The sequence below is a fragment of the Dendrobium catenatum genome, unplaced genomic scaffold (assembly GCF_001605985.2).
Source record: "Dendrobium catenatum unplaced genomic scaffold, ASM160598v2 fragScaff_scaffold_334, whole genome shotgun sequence".
Taxonomy (NCBI): domain Eukaryota; kingdom Viridiplantae; phylum Streptophyta; class Magnoliopsida; order Asparagales; family Orchidaceae; genus Dendrobium; species Dendrobium catenatum.
Window position 1 is genome coordinate 2,557,359 of NW_021318796.1, and position 19,783 is coordinate 2,577,141.

General features: G+C 35.3%; 1 protein-coding gene across 27 annotated transcripts in view; it reads right to left on the reverse strand.

Annotated features, from left to right (window-relative positions):
• The window catches only part of LOC110110740, a 31,693-nt gene extending 15,333 nt beyond the window's left edge, over window positions 1–16,360 (reverse strand). For 9 of the 27 annotated variants that reach the window (XM_020842350.2, XM_028693652.1, XM_028693658.1 and 6 more), the window contains exons 1-3: window positions 16,058–16,360; window positions 11,844–15,942; window positions 6,525–6,657 (exon numbers count right to left, since the gene is read on the reverse strand). In XM_020842350.2, coding sequence (XP_020698009.1) covers window positions 11,896–15,927 — 4,032 coding nt within the window. In that variant the 5' untranslated portion in view covers window positions 15,928–15,942; window positions 16,058–16,360 and the 3' untranslated portion in view covers window positions 6,525–6,657; window positions 11,844–11,895. Of the gene's footprint in view, window positions 1–3,453; window positions 3,568–3,655; window positions 3,760–4,227; window positions 4,728–6,524; window positions 6,658–11,843; window positions 15,943–16,057 lie in introns of those variants that run through there. The other 18 variants (XM_028693649.1, XM_028693651.1, XM_028693648.1 and 15 more) reach the window with 8 other exon arrangements.
• Between the last annotated feature and the right edge of the window lie 3,423 nt (window positions 16,361–19,783).

The window sequence follows — 19,783 nt, forward strand, 5'->3', positions numbered from 1 at the left end:
TGTTTACCATTGGACTTCCATTTAACTGTCGGACTTCCACCTAAGTATCGATCACCACTGAACTTCCACCCTGCCGCCGACTATTGTCGGACTTCTGCTCAATCATCGTCAAAATTCAATTCGTCTACTAACAATCATTGGTTCTCTTCCCAGGTGCAATTACAGTCAAATCTTTTCAAATCACCCCCTCATGCAAGAGGAAGTTAATTTTATTCTATCATGGATGGTCTAATGAAAGAGTATACTCTCATTGAGACTTCTACACAAAAGAGGAACACTGAAGCTTGATAGAGTATGTCACCTATCTCAAACAGTGGAATGTCTCTAATGTTAAAAGAAATTCATAAGAGAAGAAGATGGAATGAGGAAAAAGTTCATTCTACACAAAGAGGAGCACTTGTACTTGATAGGGGATATCATCTATTCAAAACAGTGGAAGGTCTATACTGTAAGAAAATTAGAGGAAGAAGTGTGAAGAAGAAGTTACAATTTTCTCTACCCCTAGGGGGGTATTTATAGGTATAAAGAGAGGAGGAATATTCCCCAAGGAATAATAATATTCTAAGAATATTAAAAGAATTCTTAAGGAATAAGAATATTCTTACAAATATTTCTAAAAGTGGAAAATTTTATGGTAAAAAAAGAAAAATTGATGTAAAAAAAAAGAAAACAATTGTTGTAAAAAAAACTAAACTGCAGTTGTAGCTACAATTGGCTCACCAAGCGGCACACAACACCGGAACAACGCGAGCCCAAACGTGCGGGCAAGCTGAGAAGCACATGGCGGCAACGGCCAGTCGATTCGGCCGCCAAGTCACGTTCGAGATTTTTGGCCATGACATTTCAATTCAGGCATTTTTAGGCTCTCTGAGACCGTTTTTTGTTACAGACACAATTTTGAAACTTTTTAAGCTAATCGGGAGCTCTATATTCACGATCTAGTTGTTCTCAAGTTTTGAATCACATCGAAAATTTCTCAAAAGTTGTAACATATTTTCGAACTTCTAGAGCTTCGACGTCCCAAAAAAGGACAAGTAATATATCATCCAAAAATTATCTTGATCAGGTACGAATCTCAAGGCAAATTTAAGTTAGAAACTTTCAAAATTAAATTCAAGACCATCCAAACTTCAATTTCAACAAACTTATTATCAAACTGAACATCTTGAAAAGAAGAACCTAACTACGCTGAATTCGACCCAATCCAAGCCTAAATGGGTCCAAATCGAAGACCCGAAGCGCATTTGGAAGGTTCAAACCATAAATAAAACAACCAAACGATTTCCAAACGTGGCATGCATATAGTCGAATCAAGTGGCTCGACTAGACGAATCCATTGAGTCCAAGATCGTTGAATTCTGACATCATTAAGGCACTTAAATACTCGATAAACAGTCCATGATCAAGAGAATCTATATTGGTCGTCCATTCGAACCACTCCCAATGTACCCTTAATCTTCTCTATATTTAATAGACATGTCACTTCTAGAAAATTATAAATATACCATTCATTCTTCACTGAAGGGGTGAGGAAACAAGGAAGAGAAGTAAGAGAGGAAGCAAGGAGAAGAAAGAGAGGAAGAAGAAAAGATAAATTAGAGTTCTCTTGCCACCGGCTCCTCGACCACCGCCCGGCCATCGACCATCGTCGGACTTTCGCCGGACTTCCTGATGTAAACAAAGGGGGGTCAACTCATGTCCAAAATAAATCAATTTTGGCCTCCCTCGAGTTTACAAGCTCAAATAAAATTAAGCTGAAATTTTAACTCATTTATGAGCTGGTCTTTAGTTCACTTATTGAACTAAGGGTTAGCTCATTATTAGTTTGTATTCCCCTTTCATACCTATAAATATGAGGGGCTTGTTATGTTTTAAAAATGGTGAATGATATGTGATTTTTGGAAATGTAAACCTACGGGTTTCATTGGAAAAGCTTGTGAGCTTTGTCTGTCTTTTTTCTCATCCCCTCCAGAAATCTTGTGAGCTATTTCCAACCTTTCGTCTTGGCTTCTAACATCTTTCGTCTCTCCGCAAGTGCCACTCCATTTGTATCCTTCTTCTCTAAGTGAAGCAAGTTTAGTGTGTCTTTGACTTCTTTGTGATCAACAAATATAGGGTCCCCTATATTTTTTGATTGCATCACTTCCGCTAGGCCACCAACTGTCGCAGGACTTACACCAGGCCACCAAAAGTCGCCAAACTTCTACTCAGCCATCAACTGTCTCCGAACTTCAACTCGACCACTAATTGTCGTCGGACTCCCACCTAACCACCAACTAACGCTGGATTACGCTCGGCCACCGACCATCGTCTGACTTCTGCCCGGCCACCAACTGTTGCCCGACTATGGTCTTTATGATCTCTGTCGCCTACCGACTACGGTCATTCCGACCAACGTCACCAAACTATCGTCTTTCTGACCTCCGTCGTCCACCGAATATGGTCCTTCCAACCTCTGTCGCCCGACTACGGTCTTTTCAACCTCCATCGCCCACTGACTATAATCCTTCCAACAACTGTCACTGAAATATGATCTTTCTGACCTTCGTTGCTTACTGACCACAATCCTTCTGACCACCGCCGCCCGACTAAGGTCTTTTCGACTTTCGTTGCCCATCGGCTACGATCATTCTGACCATCATCACCAACTATGGTCTTTCTGACCTCCGTTGCCTGCCAACAACGGTCCCGACTACGGTCTTTCTGACCTTCGTCACCCAAATACGGCCTTTCCGACCTCCGTCACCCAAATACGGTCCTTCCGACCTCCGTCACCCGATTAAGGTCCTTCCAACCTCCATCGCTTGTCGACTATGGTCATGCCGACCAAACGAACATGTCAAAACATTCTTCCAACTCCCATTATGTAATGTACACTATATGATGTAGATTTGCTACATCAAGCCAATACCTTCCCCCCAAAGAAAGGCCTCATTTGTAATCAACTGCAAACACTAGTGGATTCATTTAAATTGGGCAAGGCCCCATAGTTTTTTCCCTTTTTTAGGGGTTTTCACGTAAAAACTCTGGTGCCTCTTATGAACGCTACACTCCAACTCTTTTATCTATTTGTGCATTGGATCTTCGTACAAAACTAAAATACTAAACTATCTCTCTCTATCGCCGTGAATATTTCAAGACGCAACAAATAAAATATACAATTAATTAATTAAAATTTATATTATACTCATTTTAAAATAAATTCATTATAAATTTTGATCTTAATTAAATTTAAATCCGGCTTGCAGGATTTGTAGCACCTGTAGTTGCAATCAGAAGCAGGGAACAAAATGGCAACCCTATCTTAGACCGAGAGACAGAACTGCATGATATAAAACCCCACCAGCTCTTTTTAACAATAGTTTCCAGTGAAAATGCACTGCAATAAGTAACGAACAGATTCCGAAGCAAAAACTGCTAAAAACAAAAGTTAAAATGATCCAGGGGTTCTACTATGCACGGGGATATTTTCCAGTAGAACAAGGCTTTGCTTGCTCAGCTCTGAAGCAGCTTGGATTTCAGCAATCAGAGTTATGGAGAGGAGCCAGCCATGAAACTTCTGCATATCTGGTAGCAAAAACATCCATGTCAAAATATATGGAGTTGCTCTGTATTAAAAGACTCAATAAATATATGGTAGCTTTATCGGAGTTACACATGATTTGCCCAAGTTCCCAGCTTCTTGTATAGTCTCCATCGAATCACAGAACTGGCAGTTTACCTCAGTCAAATTGCAGCAATCAGAGGATGGAATCACCACTACATCAGTAAAATGGGGTGTTTGTGAGAGAATGTCTCCGTTAGGTTCTAGTCCAATTTGTAACCTCTTTTAAACTAAAAATTCACCAGCTCCATGCATAAAATTTGATTTGTAACTATTCTTATTATGGGTTTCAATATTTGACCCGACCCGAAAACTTCGGGTTCGGTCAAGTCGAACCCGAACCAGGTCGGATTCGGGTTAGGAATTTCAACCCGTTTGTAAAACCGTGTTGGGTTCGGGTTGACCCCGAAACCCGAAATCAACCCGATTTGACCCGTTTTTAATTAATTTAGGAGGATTTTAAAAGATTGTTAAGAAATAAATAAATTATATTTCTAAAAAATAATAAACATTGTTGCCCAAATTAAATTAAGTTATATTTATTTTAAATTGATTGAAGTAAATCTTACCTTAATTTGATTTAGGTTTAAATAAAAAAAATTTAGTAAAACATACCCAAAATGGGTTGGGTTCGGGTTGACTTGGACCCGAAGCGGGTCGGATTAAGAAAACCGACCCGTTTGCAAAAACGGGTCTAGTTCCGGTCGGGTCGAACAATGTCAGGTCAGTTCGGGTTGGCGTGACCCGATTTTGATAGCCCTAATTCTTATGTCCTCCTTGTATGCAATTAAGGTTATGACTACTTATCTATAGGCCATATGCCCGACTTTAATAAATAAAACATATGACAATTATATTTCAAATAACAAATTGCAGATAAAATATCAAAACCTTCATTGAACTTGGCAAAAATATTTGGATTCACAATGTCATAAAATTTAATTACAAGAAATAAAGTTGACTTTACCAGATCTAATTGAATGCGTTGGAACCAAAAATCCATTTTTCTTCCTTTCAAAAAGTCCATATTATGCTTATTACTTCATGCATTTGAACCACAATTAACACTAAGAAAATTCTTATGACTTTCTAGAGAACCAGCAACAAGCCTTATATTATCTTTCTGTAAGCCAAATCAGACAAACAAAACCATTAAGCATTTCTTCAGTTGAAGCAAATCATCTTATTCAAAACGGTAAGAAAACATTCATGAACATGCCTAAAAGCAACTAAAGCCTTGATGATTAGTTGCTAGAGGAAGCATGTTCTAAAGTTTCTTTAATATACTATTCTCCTCCCACATAAAAAGTGACAGAAACTGGCACGACAATTCGAATGAACCAAGAAAGGAACAAACAACCGTAACGAAATGTTTTGAGATGATATACATTCTAAAAGAAATTATAATAATTTAAATTAAATTTTTAAAATAATTTTAATTTCAAAAAAAAATTAAACCATAAACTTTCATTAAACATGAAACAATAAATATACATATACTTGGATATGTACACATAAACCTGAAAAAGTACATCTAGCATATAATCAACCGGTTAAAAACATGAGGAGATGAAGTATCTACAACTGTATTATACATTGATTGTACACAAATTTCTCTCTTATTACTCATCTACTCTATTGGAGGCTTTCTTAAGAATTTGGTTATTGATGAATGATCATGAGACCCACAAATCAACTAATCTTGATAAGGATCCTTGAACATAACAATTACGGGCCGGGGCTTTAACCATTGGATTGATCCTCATAAGGCCCTCATACTGTAATCCATACGCATCCTCATACTCTTTCATCTTGGAATTCCTATAACACAAGCTCCAAAAAATTCTAAATTTTGCATACCTTCAAGTCCATACAAGAAGGAATAAGCACAATCTAATCTCTAGAAAGTTCAAGACTCAAAACTATTATCATGATAATGATTAACCTAACACTACACATTCTTCTCTATATCACATCTCTTAATTCACATCTTTCAAAAACTATCTCCTACTCATAAATTTTTTTTTACAAGTATCAACTTCAACCTTAGTACAATACCACGAATTCTAATTGAGGCACTCTCGAGCAAGAATTGGAAGATTAATATACGAGAAAAGATGAACATTTTAGAACGGTTATAATTGGGAAATCGCTGAACAGCCCAAAAGGAATAAAATGGTAGGATACAAATAGATTTTTTCTATAATATATAGAGCATATGAAAACCTAGACTAGTATAAAGCAATATTGGTATCCTGGGAATATACTCAATCCTAACTTTTTATCATGTTGTGAAAATGAAAATAATACGCATCTTAATTTATCTTGTACCCAATCATAGATGGTCAATGTTGCAATATGATATAAAAAATATTTTCCTATATGAGGATGTTGAAGAAGTTTATATGAATTCACCACAAGGATTTAATATTTGTTTCATACAGAACAAAGTGTGTAAATTAAAAAAAGGCTCTGTATGGCATTTAACAAAATTCGAGCATATGATTTGGCAAATTAAAAAAATCATTAATAACGTTGAATACAAAAAAAGCCAAGAAAATCATAACCGCTTCATAAAGCACTCAATTGATTGCAAAATCTAAATTAGCATCGTATACGGTAAAGATATAATTATCAAAACTAATGATAATTGAGAAAAGAAGTCTCTTAGGAAAAAGCTTACTAAAGAATTTGATAGCAAAGAGCTAGGAAAACTCAAGTTCTCAATGGAAAAATAAAGTTGTTCAATCCAAATAAGGAAAATTTCTCTCTCCACAAAAAATATGTCAGGAATCTACTAAAAAGTTTATTATTATAAATTTTATGAAACCTCAACAGAATCAAATAAAAAATTAAACATGGATGAAGGAAAAGAAGTTGACAATGGAAAATATATAAAATTAGTCAAAAAACTATATACCTCGCATCCGTCTATACATCGCATTTACAGTGAGTCACATTAGCCATTTCATGCACAAACCCAAAGAGTCTTCCCTTCAATCAGCTTATAGAATCCTCGAATACCTTAAATTAAGTCCTCGAAAATGAATTCTCTATAAAAAGCAAGATAATTTATAAATTGAAAGGTATACTAATGTGGATTATGTAGGATCACCGGTGGATAAAAAATTCATAATTGGATATTATATATTTTTGAAAAGGAATATCATAAAATGGAGGAGCAAGAAACATATAACTTTAAGATCTAGCATTGAATCTCAATTTAGAATCATTAATCAAGAAATGTATGAGCTTATGTGGATCAAAATTATTTTAGAAGATTTAAAAATTAAATAGAACTTGCAAATGAAGATATATCTGTGACAAAAAATCTGTCATTGAAATTGCTCATAATCTAGTAAAATATGATTGCACCAAGAATGTGAAGATGGACAAACATTTCATAAGAGAAACTAAAAAAAGATTGTAGTCCATATGTGCTAATAGGAAATCATTGCATATATTCTCACTAAGAAACTATGTAACTCCACATTCAAAATATTGTAAGCAAACTTGATTTATAACACTCAATGCGAAGGAGGATATTAAATGATCATAGATCCATAAGTCAACCAATCTTTGTAGGTATTAGCAACACTTCTGAATCTAGTTCATGCCTAATTGAAACCCATTTAGGTAAACCATGCTTTGGGCAAATACTACTTAGTTTAAACTAAGCTGACAAGGAGTCCAACCTAGCGTAATAAGGATAAAGTTTAGTTTTTATTCCACATGAAAATTAAAAGCTTGGATGGCTAAGGAAAAAATATTAAAAGCTTCCTAGTAATCTTCTTCATGCTAGGAACAATAGAACCCATAACATTCCCCATGCAAAATAAATAACAACAAAAACAACATCAAGCTTTTGTCCCATTACGTGGGGTCGGCTACATGAATACTTTTTCTCCATTACGTCCGATTAAAAGTCAAATTCTCATTTAAATCTAATAATGAAAGATCATTTCTAATATTTTCTAACCAAGTCTTTTTAGGTCTACCTCTACTTTTCTTAACATAAGTCAAATCTAATACCTCAACTTTCCTAGCCGGGTCATCGGCAAGCTTCCGTTTAATGTGACCAAACCATCTAAGGTGTCTCTCTCTAATCTTATCTTCCACTGGAGCTACTCCAACCTTTTCACATATATACTCATTTCGTATCCTATCTCTAAGGTTCAAGCCACTCATCCACCTAAGCATTCTCATCTCTGCAACACTTAGTATTATGCTTCTCTTTTAATGGCCAACATTCGGCACCATAAAACATTGCAGGTCTCACTATCTTATAGAATTTTTCCTTAAGTTTGAGGGGGACTTTTCTATCGCACAATAAGCCTGATGCATTCCTCCACTTCAACCATCCAACTTGAATTTTGCTGATAATATCCCCATCAATTTCACCATCACTCTGAACAATAGATCCAAGATATTTAAAACGTGTACTCTTATTAATGACTTGATCGCCCAAAGTCACAATCCCCTCACTAGGTCTATTGCTACTAAGATTACACTCCATATATTCAGTTTTAGATCTACTCAAGCGAAAACCTTTAGACTCTAAAGTTGACCTACATAATTCAAGTTTACCTTCAACACCCTCTCTAGTCTTATCAACAAGAAGAATATCATCAGCAAAAAGCATACACCAAGGTACATCCTCTTGCAAATGTCTAGTGAGAATATCCATGACTGAAGCAAAAAGATATGGACTTAAGGCTGATCCTTGATGTAATCCAAACGAAATAGGAAAATACTTGGTCAAACCACCTTGTGTTTGAACACAAGTAATAGCTCCAGCATACATATCTTTAATGATTTGAATATAAGCATTATTAACTCCTTTCTTTTCAAGAACTCTCCATAGCACTTCTCTTGGAACTTTATCATATGCTTCTCTAAATCAATAAATATCATATGTAGATCCTCTTTATTCTCTCTATATTTTTCCATCAAACCTCTCAATAAATGTATGGCTTCCATAGTAGACCTACTCGGCATGACTCCAAATTGATTTTGAGAAACATTAATATCACGCCGCAACCTATACTCCATAACTCGCTCCCATAGTTTTAAAGTATGACACATTAACTTAATTCTTCTATGATTCGCACACACATGTGCATCACCTTTATTCTTAAAAATAGGAATTAACACACTCATTAAATAAATAAAATAAAAGATGAGTTGGAGATGGAGATATATTATCTTTTGTGGGAAGAAAATAAAGTCTTAGACATCTCTTACTGCCTCTTTCATAGTCTTCTTCCAGACTTGTTGCAACTTTCAAAAATATGAAGGATATGAAACTAGTTGCTTGAGGTACCTTCGTCATCAACCTCTTAAAGATATAGCTTTTCACTCTCTTCCCTCATTCCATCTCTCTATAGCCAAATAGATTTGCTATAGAGGCATAGGATATGTTGATTTGACCTTAGAGGTAGCCTCATAGGTTAAGAAAAACTTTCCCAAGCCTTCAAACTGGGAGCCTCGACCCTTTCTAATTATAATAATAATGGTGGTGGTCGCAGGCATTTCCGCTTGCCACCGCCTGAGGCACCCTCCAACCAAAACCCGCTACTCCACAACGCTCTCACCCACGCTAGTAGTTTAAAGGGATTTTTTTATATAGTACTTCTAACCTATCATAGTCAACTAAATCATTCCTATTAGATATTTAATAAGATTTAAATATTCATTAAAATCTACATGAAATCAATTATAACTAACTTTCATATTCATATATTCTAAAATTATAATTATTGCATTGTCATTATGGCCACTTTTAAAACATAAAATAAAATTGATCCCCTTGTGATCATATGGATGCATAGGTGGCATTGTGTGCTTCTTATGCCTTTTCATAAGGGAGAAACAATTATTAGCAATGATTGATTCACAAAAGCATTTCATGATCTAAAACCTAAATCATATTAGTAAAACCTCAAAATTAGGACAGATAATTTTGCATCATTCATGTCATGTGGAGAATAATTACTTATATCTGACTTGATTGCATTTTTTTTTTTTGCCTGTGGTCTAGACTGATATATGATATGTTAGTGGTTTTTCTTATCCAAACAGGATTATAAGGTATAAAGGTCAGTTCAAATAGCTTAATTCTTGTGATTAAATTGTCTCTATCCTTTTTTTTTTGTTGTTGTTGTAGGCATCCTTTCTATCTAGTAAGGCCTATGCTCTTTCCAAAATCCATCTACTATAAATGCCTATCTAGGAAGCTGTGTTTTCTTTCCTTAGTTTAAGATCAAGAGATTCCTCTAGAGCACCTCATAGTTGCTAACAGAGTGTCTCAAGGCTCAGTTGGGTCAACTACCTTTGTCGCTAAGTGAATCTCAAGCTTGATGACTTAGGAAGAGGGATCCATGAAATCCGAATCAGATGATCTGATTCAGATCATGCCTATATTTTCTTGATTCCTCTCATACACCCATCAACCCATTTGAGCTCATTCATCCCTTTGATGCTCAGCTATAAGGTCATTTATTCGACCCTCATTTGTTGCAAGGCGACTGACTATTAGGATACAGTGATTCACCTTCTCTATCTTATGGCCTTGAAACATAAGGCTGGCTCCCCATACTGAAATGACTATCATTCATTGAAAAACCTGATTGAATAGATTTGGAACACAAGTTATTCTCTTTTATCGAGAGTATTCTTAAGCACTCCCCAGGATGTAATTAATCTCAGGAACAAAATTTCTTTGGGAGCTTCAAAACCCATAAAGTTAAAATAAAAATATACAAAGAATTTTTATGATTAAAATATGGAATATTTCATAAGAAATTTTTATGAGTTTTGATAAGTAGAGGCAATCTAAAATTTCTTTCCCTATCTTCTCACGTGAGCATTCTACATTTATCTTTTACTCCTCTCCAAAATATAATGAATTCAACAAAGAAAGGCAAATTCTCAAAAGATAACATAAAATAATAGGAATCCTTGAACATATGGATTAAAAGTTCTAACTGTTGGAACAAAAATTTTACATGTACATATTGTGCATATATGCATCTTTTTTCTCCCAATTAAATGCAACATTTCTCTTTAAATCTCAAGACTAAAAGCTAATAAAAACTAAAGTAATGATTTTTATATTAGAATATAACGATTTGGTTTGAGCTATCTAAGAACTAACATTAATGGCTTGATTCTAAAATTCATGAAATAAAACAAAACTAAACCATAATCACCCCTACCTTGTGAGTTTTTGGTGAGTTTCATTTTTTGAATTTGTCCCAATCCCATGCATTATAGAATTAGAACGGCATGCTAGGCTATCTCGGCCATGGAGAGATAATGTTATGAAAATTCAAGTTACAGTTGTAATTAATGAAACATAAATAGAGCTTATCCTATTCCGATCATATCTACTAACTTAAAAAAAAGAGGAGTCTATAAATAGATGTTTTGAGCAATGTAATTTGTAACTATGGTTACAAAAAATTTACTTCTAGTTTTTAATCTTATGAGTGCAAGTTAAATGTATGATTCTTTGGATTATAATACAAATGCGAAAACCTAATAACATATGAAACCTTCTTGATATACAGACAGGAGATTTGATTTTTATTACTTCCAAATTTTTGTTATTTATTATATTTCATTTACATAATTTGATATTGTCATGTTTAGTGCTCCTAATTGTGATCAAAACTGACAAGTTAAAATACTATTTGTGAAACTTAAATACAATCCTCAATTTTCTTTGCATGTGACCATAATAAGCATTATATTAGTTGCATTAATAAACCCAAATCCTGTGACTTCCTACATCATTTATAACCACTTAAATGAAATTAGTTACTACAAATTGTTTTAGTGTACTTGCCTGGCACGAGATCTTGGCCCATTGAGCTTCTACATGGAATAAAAGATCCATCGGTCAGACACAAACACCATAATCATGCTTGTGTCCATCCAGAACTTACCAGCAAGATAGAATTATCATATGAGAACAAAAGAAAGCAACAAAACAAAGAATAACCATAACGATTGAGAAGAAAGTCATTGAGTTCATAATCAATTGGTTAGTCACAAGTAAATTCAGGAAGAGAGGATAAGTAATAAAAAAGATAACCAGAAAGCCTAATTGATGGAAAGACAGTAAAATGATATGCATATATGCTAACTAATCTTTACAAATGCAATATTTTGGAACAAAAACACGAGTGTAGAACTAAATTTCAGAAATTAAAAAACTTATTGCAATTATTATTACCGTGATCATTCCTGAAACATGGAATCACATATTGAGATCATGGAAAACAATTTCACAATAAGCTTCCATTCAAGAAGGCAGCTGTCCTATCTCTGCTAAAAGATTCATCATCAAAATCGTCATTTGTGGAGTTCTCTTGACAAAGCATTTTATTTTCCGGCAAGTGATTCACCCCAAGTACCTCCCAATTTATGAGGTTGTCTTGACGTCTATCTAAATGCGATGTGTTGATAAAAGACTGAAAATTCTCCTTAGTAGGCCTCATATCGCTATAAACAAGTTCACCATTGTCGACAGCTGATGAATCAACATTAAGATCAGGATGGAAATCATATCCAGAAGAACCAACCATAGTTAGGTCCCCAGCTGCAACAATGTTAGCATCATTCATTGCTGCAATGTCAGAATTATCTGTAGTATCTTTCCTCTGCCTTTTCCATTTTTTTGTGGATGATGTACCATCATCCTCAAAATCTTCATCTTCCCTGTCCCTGTGCAGATAAACCCATAATTTCCTGTCTCCATCAAATTGTACACAAGGGTCACGCTCATAATGTAAACGATCTAAAGCACCACTGACAACTTGGTTGATCTGTGCATCAGTGACATCTTCAACAATATACTGGGAATCCCTGATCAGAGTGCAAACATCAGCTCTGGTTCCAACACTTCCAGGCAATCTGGCAGCGGCATCTCTAACAAGGCAAAGAACGGTGACATGCGGTGGGCGATCTGGCTTGAGCATAAAATGATCGCGTGCTTTTGAAGTTGGCTTGCCGCCACCCCTTCTCAATGGTGCTACAATGGATTTTTTTCCGTCAAATGCAGTGTACTGGAAGGCTCTATCTGGAATTGAGTATCGTAAGAGCTCCTCCTTCCGGAAATATGCCCTTACTTCTTCAGAACTTGGCCTGATAGTGTTAAGACTCTTCTGGGCTCTGAGATCTCTGAATCTTTCCTTCTCATCCAAGACGGGCAACATGGCAGGCGGTGCTGGAAGACTTCCTATTTGCTGAAGGGTCTCTTGACCACTTTTTAGCCAATTAGCAAAGGCATCAACCAATTTGACAAGCATCTTGTGTGGAATGCACCAAGTCTCGGCAGAAGTTTCTTCAGCATTATCGTTATCAGATGAACTAATAGAAAGTGGACCAATCCACGCCCATCTTTTACACAACTTCTCATATGATACAAGTGCCTTCCAACCCTTGGCTCCCAACGGTGCAGTTCTAGATGAGAATATCCTTAAAGCTCCTCTAATCAAATCCTGGAGCGGCTCCTGAGTTTCAAGAATGCAAGGATCTCCAGGGTTTGATCTGACATGATTAACGATCTCCTGAATTGTGAGAGAAGGGAAACTACTCCGTCCGCAAGGCTCAAGAAAGCTGCCTTCCATTTGATCCTGAGAATGAGGAATGTCATTGGCAACTTGTGGTAACCTTTTTGGCTCTCCTGTAACCTTCTCAAGATGATTACCAATCTCTGTATTATCTTCCATATGAGGTGATACCAAGGCCTTCCGAACAGCTGAAAGAAGATGTATAACGGAGAAGGAAAAGCCAGTGTGGATGGTGGGTGTTATCAGAGTGAAGGATTTTCTCTGTGTCCTTGTATCAAGCTCTAACTCAGATGCACCCTTCTCCACAATGATTGGTTCAGGGAGTAACAGATGGGAAGAGACAGCTACGTCGGCTTTTCTTTTACCTCTCTTTTTGGTAGTAGAGGAATCTTCAATTTGCTTCTTTGAACTAAACTGCTGGTAAGAAGGTCCATCCAGACCTTCAAGACACCCATCTTGTTCCTTCCCTATATCCTCCAACAAGGAATTGCAACCCATCCCAGGGATGTTTGAACTTTGGTGATGATCAATCTCAAAAGCATAATCAGTAGATTTTTTGTTTTTGCTTACAGATCTATCTTCTTGCAGCTGCATATCCTGTAGACTTGTATTTGCATCAAAATTATCCTCAGCTTCATCTAAAATGCTACTTCCAAGATTACAATTTTCATTTGCTTGTTGGAAAGAGTGATATGCATTTGCTGAACCTTTCCTCTTTCTCTCTACAGCATAAGAACCATGTGAAGCAAGCTGTGACTCTTCACTGATATGCACTGCTTGGTGTTTCCTTGCTGATTTACCTTCAGTCAAGTAGCTTTTACGATTTGTTTTACCCTTCTGCTTGACATTTTTACAATAAGGCTCATCTTCTGCTGTGTGACCACTCATACCACCATCGAGTGGATGAGAACGATCCCTTTTATTGGATTTTGCAGTTTTACTTGATTTTTTAGGATCATGTACTGGTTTAACAATTTTTGACTGCCGAGTTTCAGTTGCAGTACTTGGAAGTTCTGATCTGCTTGTGTACGGATAACCATCCCCAGCTTCTTCACCTTGATCTGAAGAATCTGATTCAGTCTCTTCACTTTGAGCATAGGTAGGCCTATCCCTTGAATATTTATCACTGGCTCGTAATTGATGAGATGATTTATCTCTCAGCTTACCCTGTGAAATTTTTGTTCTATATTCTGGTTGAAAGAGCGGTTCACTCATCTCCGCAGGAAGAACTTTATAAGACTTAACTTTTGAATCAATGCCACTTCTACTTGCATCAAAACATTGATGATCTCCAGCTTTCAATTTCTTTGCTCTTGTACTCCTGTCATCCAACATATCAGAATTGTTGAGAGGATCAGATTCATCATAAACTTTGTGTTGCCTGAAGGGAGGAGTAATAGCAGAACCCTTAGATACTTTGGATTTGGGCAATCGATGCTGAAGGCCATCTTTCACAGTATGCTTCAAGTTCCTGTCAGAATGATTCAGTTTCTTCACACTCGTAGCAGGATCAAAGTCATAAGAAGCAATGGTAACTTCCTGATCAGAGTTCCTGCCTCTGCCAAGATAATCAGGCAACCCAAGATACCTTTTTGGTTCCTCTTCCAGAAAATCCTTCTTATTTTTTGATTTCATCAAACCGGACCTAGAAATCTTTATTCTGCCACACGAATTCCATTCACGTTGCCCAGCAAATGTATTGCCCTGCGCCTCAAAATAGCTGCCAGCAACTCCTCTGCCACCGCCATTAAGCAAATCAAATCCTGAATAGTAACTTTTTTGGCCAAAACCGTGTGATACTCTGGGCATTTCTGCTTTCTCTGCTCCATTGTCAAACAACAAAGGAAAGTTGCTACCTTTATTGTTTTTACAGCCCTTCGGGGAAGCAATCTTCAAAATTCCCTTAGATTTCTCCTTGCCAAACCTTGCTGGCTCCATATCCAACCTGCTCCTTTGCGAGAAAACCTCAGAAGGAACTTTGTGAGATAATTTGGTAGCTCGACGATTCATATTGAACCTTTTACTCCAGTAATCCTCACTAGAGTTGTCGCTTTCAGAATTCGTCTCAGAACCCAAATCTCCATTCTTATCATAACCGAAACTCCTCTTTCGTTTCAACTTGTTCAAAACTCGCAGCTTCTCTTTAATGCTATATCCATTACAGTTCATCCAAGTATCTCTAATCTGAACAAGATTCCCCAGAATGGAGTTCTGATAATTTCTTAACCAATGATAGTAGTGTCGCCGCTTAAATAAATTCAAACCTTGGCGGTAAAGAACTACCCTCGGGTCAAAATACCCGCCTTTCAACCTATTGAAGAAATTCATAACAGGGCTTCCAAAATGAAAATTCATCCCACAAAACAGCTCCTTTAGGTTTAGGGCAAAACCCTCCTGGTCCATGTCGGGGAGATATTCGGTCAAAGCAAACCGCTCTTCCTCGGTGAGACAATCGTTCCATGTCTCAATTGACAGAACCGCCCCAAGGTCAGAAAGATCATACAGTTCTAGAGGGATGCTACAACTCTGGTTCCCCACCTGGCAGAACTCCATTCCCGACTCACCGAACTCGGAGAGATCGATCTCGTCTGAACCCATGCCAGAATCTGCATCGGAAGCAGAACCTCCGTCGCTTGACGACGCCAGCGACGCCGAGCTCTCATCATCCTCTTCGCTTGAAAGAGTCACAGGTGAGAAATCGCCGTTCATTCTAGAAACCCTAAAGCTGTTCTTGACGATCGCCATGACTCAGTCAGCAATCTAATAAACCATATAAAAAACCCCAAAAAAAATAAAAGACAAAAAGAAAAAGATCAAAGGGAAAAGCTTGAAACCCTAGACATGAAAGAAATCTGTAATCTGCAAGGAAAGATACCTTGCAAAGATCTGGATGTGAGAAATGACCTAAAGAAGAAAATAGAGGGCTGGCTCCAATTAAATAAGGCGAAGTAGACGAAGACGACGGCGACTCGCGTGGTTCGTATGATGTAGGTTTAGCTTCTGCGGTAGATAAAAAAGGACGCGGAGGAGAAAAATGAAGCGTCCGAAAGAGAAAATAAATTAAAAGGGTGGAAACGGAAAAAGCTATGTGGAGAAGAAGAGATTGAGCGGTAGAGAGAGAAAGAGGCGACAGCGGAGTGCGGAGGATGGGAAAGGAAGGAGAGAGAGAGAGAGAGAGAGAGAGAGGAGAACTCGGGGACGGTGACCCAGCACCGAAACCGATACGGGATGAGGGAATTCGATTCGGTGCCGGCGGGGAGATTGGTAGCGCGTATCGAGTAATCGGTAGCGTCGAATTTGATGGGAGCTGATATCCACCGTTGATTACAGGCGGAGATCGTCATTCCGATATACGCGGGAAAAATATACTAACGGTCAAATAGAGATTGCAATATCTGATATTACTGCCTCACAATTTCGTTTCTATTTTTAGAATGGATTAAATTTAAAATTTGTGTGGACTATCATATATATGATTAATTTAATCGTAAAATATAATATTATTTCAATTTTTACTAATTCAAAATGATTTATTTGAGAATAAAGTTTTATTTGGGACGAATTTCTTATTGTTTCTTGAAGTAGCTTTCTATAATATTCTTACTGCTTATTAAAATAGCTTCTAAATTATAGAAAGCTATTTTAAGAAGCAGTAAGAAAGGCGTTCCAATTGAAGCCTAAAATGAAATAAATTTTGTAAAGTCGATGGATTAAATTATAAAATAATTTATATCAAAATTATAATACGAGGGATTATTTCGAAACAATTTTGTATAGTCGAGAGATTAAATTAGGCAACATATCATATATGAATGGTCTGAAAACTATTTTGAATTTTTTTTATTTGGAATATTCTATTTTTCACTTCTTCATATCACTAATAAATCTTTTTTAACATTATTTTTAAGAAATTTCAATTATGTCATAACTTCTAAGTCAAATTTTACATGGATTTTTATTATTTTATACTATAGAGAATTTTTTATATTGTAAATTTATTGTATTTAATATAAAGCAATTATAGAGAAATTTATTTGTTTTTGTTTCACATAAATATTAGCTTCAAGTATGGGAAGCATAAGAGGGGGCCTTTCTTCATAAAAACGTCGGGTTCGGCGATATAGGCGTGAGAGAGATTTGTGCATGTAATATTAAAGTTTTAGGTGTTAGATATGTAAATAGGATGTTATAAAGTGGTATGTATGTAAATTTCCCTTATTTTAATTATAATTACTTCCTTGATAAAAAAAATTAGAAAAAAGACTTCCTCAATAATGCTTGCTCCTTCTAAAGGTCAAAATTTTCTTATTTCCATTAGCTTTGTTATTAGTGCTGGTTTGAATGGAGATGCTAGAGAAATCAACAGATGAGGGCATCATGGTTCTCACAAGCTCATGAAAAAAAGGAGTGAAAGATAACAAAAGAGAGATGAGTTCAATTTAGAGCATAAAATAATGAGATTAAGGCTTCGTTTGGGGCGGCTTTCTGATTGCGTTCTAAAGCAAATTTTTAATACAAAAAATTTATGAACTATAATTTTTTTGTATTAAGAATCTGTTTTAGAAAGTAATAAGAAAGTCGACTCAAACAAAAGCTAAGACTTTATTTGTGACAACTTTTTTAATGTTTTCAAAAATAACTTTTTAATACCAAGAAAGTATTGTATTAGAAATTTGCTTTAGAAAACAACAAAAAAGCTGTTACAAACGAAGCCTAAGTGTGTGAATAAGACTTTTGTCTAGTAAGGGAAATGTAGATCATCAAGAATGTAAAGAAGGGAAAATAAAGAATATCGGGAGAAGGTAAGGGATGGTATATATGAGACTTATGATTCACTATGTAAAACATGGGCATATCAGTGGTTATTGTAGAAGGAATTTTTTAATCGAAAATATCAATAACTTTCTAATGGAATATTCAATGTAATACTCAATCGCTATAATTATGTCGATTTTTGTATGGATAACTTGCCAATTTTTTAAAAAATCTTATTAACGACATCAAAATTGCTGGAAATTTACTTATCATTGATAGATCATAAAGAATATAACTATCTTCTTCATCCCTTACAACTAGGGTTTGCACGTCTACGTTATTAGTATTCACTCTTTCATATTACACTTTGACTGTTCTGCTCTCTATGATCGTTGCCTATCAAAAAATTTTAGAGGATTCCTATTTTTAACATAAACCAACTAAAAAACTTTGAGGTTAGGGGCAAAGTGTATGTACATTTGTTAAAATAAAGTTTTCTTCAATTATGCTAAAATTAATTAGAAAATAATTATTTCATTAATCTTCATACACATATTTTCCTTAAAAGTAAGCATATAAAAATCTTATTAATCATATTTTATCTTTAGTCACAAATTTTTTAAAAAATTAAAATTATTATTTATGTGACTAAAATCATTTGTGGCCAAAATAATAATTTAGTCAAATCTATAAAAAAAATAAATAAATAAAAAGTTTGCAATAGCCACATTCATTCTAAATGTATCACTCTAAGGTCAATATAATCTCTAAAAGCGCAAATTTTAATCAAAATTTTAATGAAATATATGATTAAAGATCAAGCCAATGATTTTTATCTATGGCATAAAAATAAATATTAATTGAATGAAGCATAATGACATTCAAATCTTATTTATGTAGGTCAATTCATCAGATTAGAACTATGTCATAGGACATCATATCACAAGACCAAAATCTTGAGTGCATGCATGGAGAAACCTTTGAGTGCAACTCAATTCTAAGTCCATCAAATGAAACAATTCGAATCCTTTCTCATACGCAGTAAAATAGCCAAATAAAATAAAATGAAATTCATAAATTTAAATAATGGGGCTACCGCTTTGCTTAGAATAGTTTTTTTACAACTTTTTAAAGCAGTTATTTAGTGCAAAATTTTTTTAGTTTAAGAAATTTTTATTCTTGAAAATTGTTTTAGAAAGCAATAAGAAAGTTGTTTTAAATGAAGATTAAGGCTTTGTCTGAGACGGTTTTCTTATTGTTTCTTGAAGTAGCTTTTTAATACACAATTAAAAGTTTTGTACTAAAAAAATGTTTTAAGAAACAATAAAAAAAAACTGTTTCAAATGAAACATAAGTTAAGGCTTCGTTTGGTTCCCCCCGACGTTATTTTCATTCTTAAACGAATGTATTACAACGGAGAAGTAGAATTTTTTTCTTCTCATATCGGTGAAAATACAGAGGTATAGCAAAAGGCGTTTTTAAAAAGTCGCGTAAACAAATAGTAAATAGTAACTTTTTCACCTATTGAAATCGGAAACGGAAACTTACGGACAACCAAATCAGACCTAAGTTAATTGATAAAAATTATATATATATATTAAAAATTTAGTTTTCACATTTAACAAAGTTATTTATTGAATTAGAATAATAAAAATAATAAATTGAAAATGAGAGATATAAGAAATTTATAAGAAAAGCTCTTGACAAAAATATATATTAAAATTCATTCACTAAAAAATATTAAAAAAATGTTATGGTGGCCCACAGTCACCAGTCAAAGGCAGAATTTCTTGGGACCCTCAATTTAATTGGACGACACTGTATGCCGTCCTCTCCTCCCCTTCCC